General features: G+C 34.8%; 1 protein-coding gene across 1 annotated transcript; it reads left to right on the top strand.

Moving 5' to 3' along the window:
- Window positions 1–3,596: 3,596 nt before the first annotated feature.
- LOC111686865 (dynactin subunit 1) lies at window positions 3,597–9,078 on the top strand. Its single transcript, XM_023449260.2, has one exon. It carries the CDS (start codon window positions 3,939–3,941, stop codon window positions 7,665–7,667), a length of 3,729 nt encoding a protein of 1,242 aa, XP_023305028.2. The 5' UTR covers window positions 3,597–3,938; the 3' UTR covers window positions 7,668–9,078.
- The last annotated feature ends 11 nt before the right edge of the window (window positions 9,079–9,089 follow it).

Here is a 9,089-nt window from a genome sequence, read left to right as displayed (position 1 = left end):
TATATCTCGTCCGATTTGTTTCCTTCAGTTGGGTACCAGATTGTTCAAATCTCATCTCTGTTTGTTGTTGCTGTTGCTATCAACTCATATGTGAACTTGCACTAGATTTCTAAAGAGTACAAAAAAAGGAATAAATAGAAAAAAAGCCGGTAAAGGTAAACAAAGAGTTGTCTGCATTATGTGTATAAAAGTGTATGTGTTTGTATTAAGAGTTTGTATGTGTGTGTGTGCGTTAAAAAATTTGCAGTTGAAGAGAATATTGCACAATAACAACCCGTTTCTTTCAATTACATTTTTTAAAATTTTCTTTAATTTAAAATGAGAAAGGGATGATTTTTTTTGGTTCCTATTGTTGTTGTTATTGTTGTTGCTGTGCGGCTGTTTTTTATTTATTTACTTCTAGAGAAATCCTAAAAAAGCCCTTCATTTACGTAGATTCACCCCTTCGTCGTCAACTAAAACGTCAACGGGGGAAATAAAAAAAGTGCGTTTGGGATTTAGGTTTTAGGTGTGTGTATGTGTTGCTGTTGTTGTTTTTTTGATTTTTTAAAGGATATGCTTGTGAGTCCTTTTGTTTTTCTAACCGTTTTTTATTTTATTTAATATTTATTTTTCAAATTGATGCGTAAAGCAAAAAAGAGCGTATGAAATGCTGCCGACTTTTTTAAAAAAATAGAATTTTTTGTAAATAACGCGCAGCAGCCGGTAGTTGTTAAAAGTAACTCGTCCTTAAAACATTAAAAAACGCAAAATCTCTTTGAGACGAATTAAAAATAAAATAAAAAAAACTTTAAAACTAAAAAGAAAATATTATTTGACAGTTAAGAAATGTCACTTTGAAAAAGAAGTTAAAAACAAAATAAACAAACAAATTTTTTTTAAAGGAAAATGTGTCAAAAAGTAGAGAAATGTGTCTGCTCCATAGCAAAGAAAAAGAAAATCCCCCCCCCACCCTCTAGAAAAGGAAATTGGGAAAACTTTAAAATCTACTCATCGTTAGTGTAAACTTCGAGAGCTCGTGGAAATAAGTGGAAATTTTATAAAATTTTTTAGTGTTTTTTGCGCATGTGAAGTTTTTAAAATTTTTTCGATTATTTTTTAACAATTTGACAACTAAAACTTTTTAGCTTCTGCTTGAAACAAAAAAAGGAAATTTTAAAAAATTAAAAATTTATAAAAAATTTCAAAAAAATATGTTTTGATTAAACAAATTTTAAAGTGCTTTAAATTTTTAAAATTAAAACCAATTTTTAAGTTTTTTTTCTTCGGTGCAAAATTTACAAATTGTTATTTTTCGCTTAATTTATTATTAAACAAATTGGCTGCAAATTTCATTATTTTAAAAATAAGGTAAATATTTGTTTGAAAAATTATTTATAAACTATTGGTATTTAAAATAAACTTATTATTTATGGTTTTAAAGTTATTTTTTAATAATATTTTTATTGTTAAAAGAAGTAAGCGGCATTAAACATGTATTTAATGATGGCGTCCATTTTGTTTATGCTTACCCCGCAAACATTTTGATTTAAAGTTAAAAAATATAAAAGCTTTAGAAAAATTGTTCTATAAAAGATCTAGTACTAAAGCTAACATTGTTTAGTTTAGTTCTAATTCAGTTCTTGTCTAGTTTTAGTTCACTTCTTGTTCAGTTCTTTTTCAATTCTAGTTCAGTTCTAGTTTAGTTCTAGTTCAGTTCTAGTTCAGTTCTAGTTCAGTTCTAGTTCAGTTCTAGTTCAGTTCTAGTTCAGTTCTAGTTCAGTTCTAGTTCAGTTCTAGTTCAGTTCTAGTTCAGTTCTAGTTCAGTTCTAGTTCAGTTCTAGTTCAGTTCTAGTTCAGTTCTAGTTCAGTTCTAGTTCAGTTCTAGTTCAGTTCTAGTTCAGTTCTAGTTCAGTTCTAGTTCAGTTCTAGTTCAGTTCTAGTTCAGTTCTAGTTCAGTTCAAGTTCAGTTCTAGTTCAGTTCTAGTTCAGTTCTAGATCAGTTCTAGTTCAGTTCTATTTCAGTTCTAGTTTAGTTTTAGTTCTAGTTCTGTTCTAGTTCAGTTCTAGTTCAGTTCTAGTTCAGTTCTAGTTCAGTTCTAGTTTAGTTCTAGTTCAGTTCTAGTTCAGTTCTAGTTCAGTTCTAGTTCAGTTCTAGTTCAGTTCTAGTTCAGTTCTAGTTCAGTTCTAGTTCAGTTCTAGTTCAGTTCTAGTTCAGTTCTAGTTCAGTTCTAGTTCAGTTCTAGTTCAGTTCTAGTTCAGTTCTAGTTCAGTTCTAGTTCAGTTCTAGTTCAGTTCTAGTTCAGTTCTAGTTCAGTTCTAGTTCAGTTCTAGTTCAGTTCTAGTTCAGTTCTAGTTCAGTTCTAGTTTAGTTCTAGTTTAGTTCTAGTTCAGTTCTTGTTCACTTCTAATTCTAGTTCAGTTCTAGTTCGGTTCTAGTTCAGTTCTAGTTCAGTTCTAGTTCAGTTCTAGTTCAGTTCTAGTTCAGTTCTAGTTCAGTTCTAGTTCAGTTCTAGTTCAGTTCTAGTTCAGTTCTAGTTCAGTTCTAGTTCAGTTCTAGTTCAGTTCTAGTTCAGTTCTAGTTCAGTTCTAGTTCAGTTCTAGTTCAGTTCTAGTTCAGTTCTAGTTCAGTTCTAGTTCAGTTCTAGTTCAGTTCTAGTTCAGTTCTAGTTCAGTTCTAGTTCAGTTCTAGTTCAGTTCTAGTTCAGTTCTAGTTCAGTTCTAGTTCAGTTCTAGTTCAGTTCTAGTGCAGTTCTAGTTCCGTTTGAGTTCAGTTCTTGTTCATTTCTAGTTCTGTTCTAGTTCTATTCTGTTCTAGGTATGATCTAGTCCTGTTCTGTTCTAGTTTTGTTCTTGTTCTACTCTAGTTGTGATCTTGTTCTGTTCTAGTTCTATTTTTGTTCTAGTTTTGTGCTAGTTTTAGTACTGTTCTAGTTCTGTTCTAGTTCAGATCTAATTCTGTTTCAGTTCTGTTCTAGTTATGTTCTAGTTCTGTTCTATCCTGTCCTGTTCTGTTTTGTTTTGTTTTGTTTTGTTTTGTTCTGTTCTGTTTTGTTCGGTTCTGTTTTGTTCTAGTTCTGTTCTAGTTCTGTTCTAGTTCTGTTCTAGTTCTGTTCTAGTTCTGTTCTAGTTCTGTTCTAGTTCTTGTTCTACTCTAGTTCTGATCTAGTTCAGTTCTGTTCTAGTTCTGTTCTAGTTCTGTTCTAGTTCTGTTCTAGTTCTGTTCTAGTTCTTGTTCTACTCTAGTTCTGATCTAGTTCAGTTCTGTTCTAGTTCTGTTTTAGTTCTGTTCTAGTTCTGTTCTAGTTCTGTTCTAGTTCTGTTCTAGTTCTGTTCTAGTTCTGTTCTAGATCTGTTCTAGTTCTGTTCTAGTTCTGTTCTAGTTCTGTTCTAGTTCTGTTCTAGTTCTGTTCTAGTTCTGTTCTAGTTCTGTTCTAGTTCTGTTCTAGTTCTGTTCTTGTTCTGTTCTAGTTCTGTTTTAGTTCTGTTCTAGAACCGCTCACTAAAATGTTGTGTGGGTTAATTTTAAAGTTTTCTTGCAATTCTGCTTTCCACTACTATTCGTACGCATACATTTTCATATTTTAAAAAGAGTTTTTAAGCGAATAAAAGAGAAAGAGAAAGGGAGAGAGTAGAAAAAACAGCAACAAGAAGTTGCACAATTGTTTGCACACACACACATAAACGACAACTAAAACAGTTATACAAATGTCAGTCGCCATATTGCAGATACTAACGCCTTTTGACTTTTTAACTCGTGAAAAAAGTGAAGAAAATTTAAGAAAATATTAAGAAAGTAATAGAAAAAATTAAATAAACTATTATTAAATAACTAAAAAAGAAATAAAAGTAAATCATTTTAAGTAACTTGAACAAGAATAAGTTTAGCAGAGTATATTGGTGAGCTATGAGTGTGGTAATGCTGATGATGATGCATTGTTTGTCCAGGTGAATGAATCATGAATAGCAGCCAACCAACGCACCACTTTAAAGTTGGTCAAACTGTGCAAATAGCTGGCAAACATTTAGAAGGACGCATTGCTTTTATAGGCAATACTAGCTTTGCTCCTGGCAAATGGATTGGTGTCGTATTAAACGAAGAACGTGGTAAAAATAATGGCAGCGTTAAGGGTGTTAATTATTTCAAGTGTCCAGCCAATTACGGCATCTTTGTAAGACCCACACAACTGATAATGAAGAAATCTAATGTTATAGAGGAAACTAATGTTAATAGAAGAATGGAGGAAACTGGAAAACCGACTAAAGAAGTGGCCACCAAGAAGAATACGACGGCGGTGGTGGCAACAAAAGTGCAAACGGCGGAGGGGATGGCTGCTGCGGCGGCCAACTTAAAGAAGATAACTAAACAGCCCACGGCTACCAATCTACTCAAGACTACTAAGATAAATCAACCCAAAGAGGTGACACCCTTGCAACCCAGCACTAGTCAAGTGTCCTTGGTGCAAACCGTGGTGCCAGGCCCTTGTCGCACTCTAAGGCCGCCACCGGCTTTAGCACCCAAACGCAGTAAAACCTCCATGAGTCCCTCGGAAACATTTTGTTGTGCCAAACGTAGCTCATTTGTTGAAACCGGTTTTCTAGAGATTTTAAGACCACAATTTACACCGGGACAACCATTACGCTCGCCTACCTTTAGCACCATGATGTTAAATTCTAGCTCCAGTAATTTACAGGATCTCAAGCAGCAAAATAAACAATTGGAGGCCAGAATTGTGGAGTTAAATAAGGAAATTGAGGTCTTAAAATCTCAAAAAACCGAAGATATACGAAAACTACAAGACATGGAACGTTTGCGTTTACAAAATGAACAATTAATGGAGTTCAAGGTGCGTATTATGGATCAGCAGACGGGTTTGCAAAGAGAACTGCAACGTTTGAGACAGGAGTTGAGAGAGGTAAATGAGGCTAAGGCCAAGTATCAGCGAGAGTTAGATGAGGCGGCCGAGAATATAGAACTATTAACGTTGGACAAAGAAATGGCCGAGGAAAAGGCTGAAACCTTGCAGCTGGAATTGGAAATGTGTCAAGAGCAAAATGAGGAATTGGCTTTGGATGTGGAGATCTTGAAAGCGGAAAATGAACGCATGTTATTGGGCTCTGCTAATAATCTGATTAACAAAGAAGAAATCAACAATTCAGTGGGTGAGATACGCAAACTGGAGCAATACAATCAACGTTTAAGGGAGACTGTCATCAAACTAAGAGATGTCTTAACTTTAGAGAAACAACAGTCGTTGAAAGCCTTTAAAGAGTTGGAAACTAATTCCTCGGAAATATTAGAGTTGCGCAAAACGAAAGAACTCTTAACACAACGCTGTGATGTTATGGAGACTCATATTCTAGATCTGAGAGAACAAGTAGATGCTGCCTTGGGTGCCGAAACCATGGTGTCCAATTTAGCTAATGCTAAGCTAGAGTTAGAGGAAAGAGTACGCTTGCTAGAAGAGGAGGTTAACGAGCTGGAGGCTTTAGAGGAGATACATGAACAATTGATCGAAAGTAATCAGGATTTGGAGCGTGATCTAAGAGAAGAAATAGAAATGTTAAATACCAATATAAGGACACTACAACAGGAAAAGGATACTGCCTTGGAAACGGTATATGAAAGAGATTGTACTATTATGAAATTTCGGGCATTAGTGAAAACCCTTAATGAAAGGGAACAGCTAAGAGAACAGGTTAATTTGACTACACAAGCCTCGACCACAGCCACGGTTTCCACCTCGGAAGAGTTGAATAGTATCTCTTCTAATCCGGAGTTTATGCCGGGAGTAGATTTCCAACAGGTATTCGCCTCCACTAAAGCTTATGGCAGGGCTTTAGAGTTACAACTCTCGTCGGTGGATTTGAAAATGTTGCAGTTGCAAATCGAGTATTTGAAAGCTTTCCTACCCGAGGAATTGCTGTTGAGAGGGGCGGCCTATGATGTTATCCTGATTTTGATTATCCTACAGAGATGCATGGAGAAAATCGATATTGTGTGCTCGGGTATCCATGAGAAATTCCCGGCTTCTTGTGAATTTGGTCGGGATGCCATATTTGAAGGTTATTCAGTCCATCGCTTTGCCTTTCGTACACGTTGCTTGTATCTTTTGCGTTCTCTTAAGATGATTCTGCTGCAATTGGAGTTCGCCTTGAATCACTGTGACTATGAGATTTGCACTCATGCCGCCATCTATCGAGGGGAAATGGAAACGCAAGAGAAACATCTAGATGAAGTTTTAAAATTGCTTAAGAAAGGTTTACTCGATGAGAACTCTCCGGTTGAGGGCTTGGAGCGTGCCGCCAGTTTCTTTAATACTTTGCTTAACAATCTCTTTGCTTCGCAAAATCTCGGTGAGCTATTGGATGAACAGAAACTGTATGTTAGTCTTATAGAGGTCTATGATGTGGCCTTGGATTGTGTTAATACGCATGCGGGTTTGTTGTACACTATTATCCAACTAGGAGATGAGCACACGGATTCCTTTTGCAGCATGCAGTTTCTTATGGAACATGCGCGCTCCTTTAAAATGCAGCTTAAACAGTTACAGCGCAAATTGCCCACCAAATCGGTTAGCTACAGCACTCTTCAATGGCCTCAATTGCAAAGGCTTCACGAACGCAATGATCATTTGGGCAAACTTATCGAATTGCTTTCCTCTACGGCGCGTGAAGCGACCAAAGACATTGCCAATTCCTCGAAAACTGAGAATACCAATGAAATAGCCATTGACCATGAACGTTTGTGGCGTATTGTAAATTTGAATTGCAATAAATTGGCTCCCGAAGCTTTTCAGCGTTCGCCCGTAGAGTTCTTCCACAACTCGGTCCTAATACTCCAAGAACAACTCGATGAATTCCAACAATTTATCAAAGAAAGTGAACAGGCTTTAACCATTAATCTCAACACTCTTTATGTGCGTTCCAATGAGGTCACCATCCTACAGCAGGCTAAGGAAATGAAGAAACATTACGATGAAACCAAACTCTTGCAACATCAACTTTCCGAAAGGGAAAAAGATATCAAAACGCTTAAATTTAAAGCAAAATTAAAAGACAACGACTTTTCCGAATTGCAAATAAGACGTGACATGGCCGAGAAGAATCTGCAAAAGCAACAGCAAGAACACGAACAACTATTGCAATTGGTATCGGAAAAAATGGAAGAACTACTCGAGGGTCTTCAACAGCAACAAATCAAATTTTTAACATCACTACAGAACAACAACGACAAGCTTTTACAGCTCGAGAAAGCTCAAGAAAATCTTAAACTATGTTTAGCTTCCAATAATCAAACTCTAAGCTCCTGTTCGCATGAGGCTCTCAAAGAGATCGAAAGTTTAACGCAATGCATACGCTATCATCGTCAGGAGAATATAACGTTACAATCAAAATATTTAAAAACAGAATTTCTTAAACTAGATCCCCTCCATGTACCCCAAAGGGTTTCACAATCACCCCAAGAACTTAAGACCCTTAGCAAAGATTTGCAACACTTAAAGAAAACTTGGCTTTTAGGTTATATCGCTCTGCCTCAGAGTCCCTCAAAAAACGAAGTCGAGCAAAATGCTCAACAGCTGACGCAACACATCTTATCTCTCTATTATCGTACACATCCACATCGACAGATTCTAAGCGATTTCGGACAATTTGGTACATCTGAAGTTAAGGAATTATTTAAATAGTTCCAAACGGTTTTCTACGCAAAATAGTTTAAATTACATTTTGATGATAAAAAGAAAAACATGATAGTAGTTATTTAATAATTATATGATAATAATCTTTAAAACAAATAGTTAATAATTATTTCTACTTAATCTTTACAGAAATAATAGATGTTTAAAACTTAAACTTGTTCAATCTACAACTATTCCAAGTCGAACTGTCTTCCTAAGAAGGACATCACAAAACTAACTTTCAAAGAAGTCGATTTTATAAAAAGAAAACGATCCAAACTATAGTTCCAAAGAAGATTATTAAGAAGACACTTTTCAGACAAGAGCTAACTTCGCCAAGAAGACACTTTTCTAAAACCAAATTTACATCAAAGAAGATACTTTTCTATCTTAAAACTGACATCTTGAAACGACCCAAACTAAGGTTCCAAAGAAGATTATTAAGAAGACACTTTTCAAAACGAAATCTTACTTTCCCAAGAACACACTTTTCTAAAACAAAGTTTACATCGAAGAAGACACTTTTCTATCTTAAAACTGACATCGCCAAGAAGACAATTTCAAAATAGAAACTATCTTCCAAAATGAAGAAAGTTTTCTAAACAGAAATCTTTTTCAAGATTACATTTCCATGCACAAAACTGTATTCTTCCACAAGACAGTTTTCTATAAGAAAACAATCTACACAATAAACTGTCTCCCTAAGAAGACACGTTTTTATAAGAAAACCATCTTCCTAAGAAGGCACTCCCTTCTAAGAAAACAGTTTAAAACAGTTTTCTTAAAGAAAAGTTACTTCTAAAGTCATTTTTCGTATAGAAAAGTGTCTTTTCAAGACAGTTTCCTTATAGAAAAGTAACTTCTAAAGACAGTTTCGTATAGAAAAGTAACTTCTAAAGGCAGTTTTCTAATTAAAAAGTTTTAAAACAGTTTTCTTAAAGAAAAGTTACTTCTAAAGACATTTTCGTATAAAAAAGTGTCTTCTTAAGACAGTTTCTGTATAGAAAAGTAACTACTAAAGACAGTTTCCGTATAGAAAAGTACCTTCTAAAGACAGTTTTCTAATTAAAAAGTTTCTTCTTATAACAGTTTTCTTAAAGAAAAGTTACTTTTTACGACACTTTTCGTATAGAAAAGTGTCTTCTTAATACAGTTTCCATATAGAAAAGTAACTTCTAAAGAAAGTTTCCGTATAGAAAAGTAACTTCTAAAGACAGCTTTGTCTTCTTATAACAGTTTTCTTAAAGAAAAGTTACTTCTAAGGACAGTTTCTGTATTGAAAAGTTACTTCTAAAGACAGTTTCTGTATAGAAAAGTGTCTTCTTGAGACAGTTTTCGTATAGAAAAGTGTCTTGTTAAGACAGTTTTCGTATAGAAAAGTGTCTTGTTAAGACAGTTTTCGTATAGAAAAGTGTCTTGTTAAGACAGTTT

The sequence above is a fragment of the Lucilia cuprina genome, chromosome 5 (genome assembly GCF_022045245.1).
Source record: "Lucilia cuprina isolate Lc7/37 chromosome 5, ASM2204524v1, whole genome shotgun sequence".
NCBI classification, from domain to species: domain Eukaryota; kingdom Metazoa; phylum Arthropoda; class Insecta; order Diptera; family Calliphoridae; genus Lucilia; species Lucilia cuprina.
This window is presented reverse-complemented; position numbering and strand designations above follow the sequence as displayed.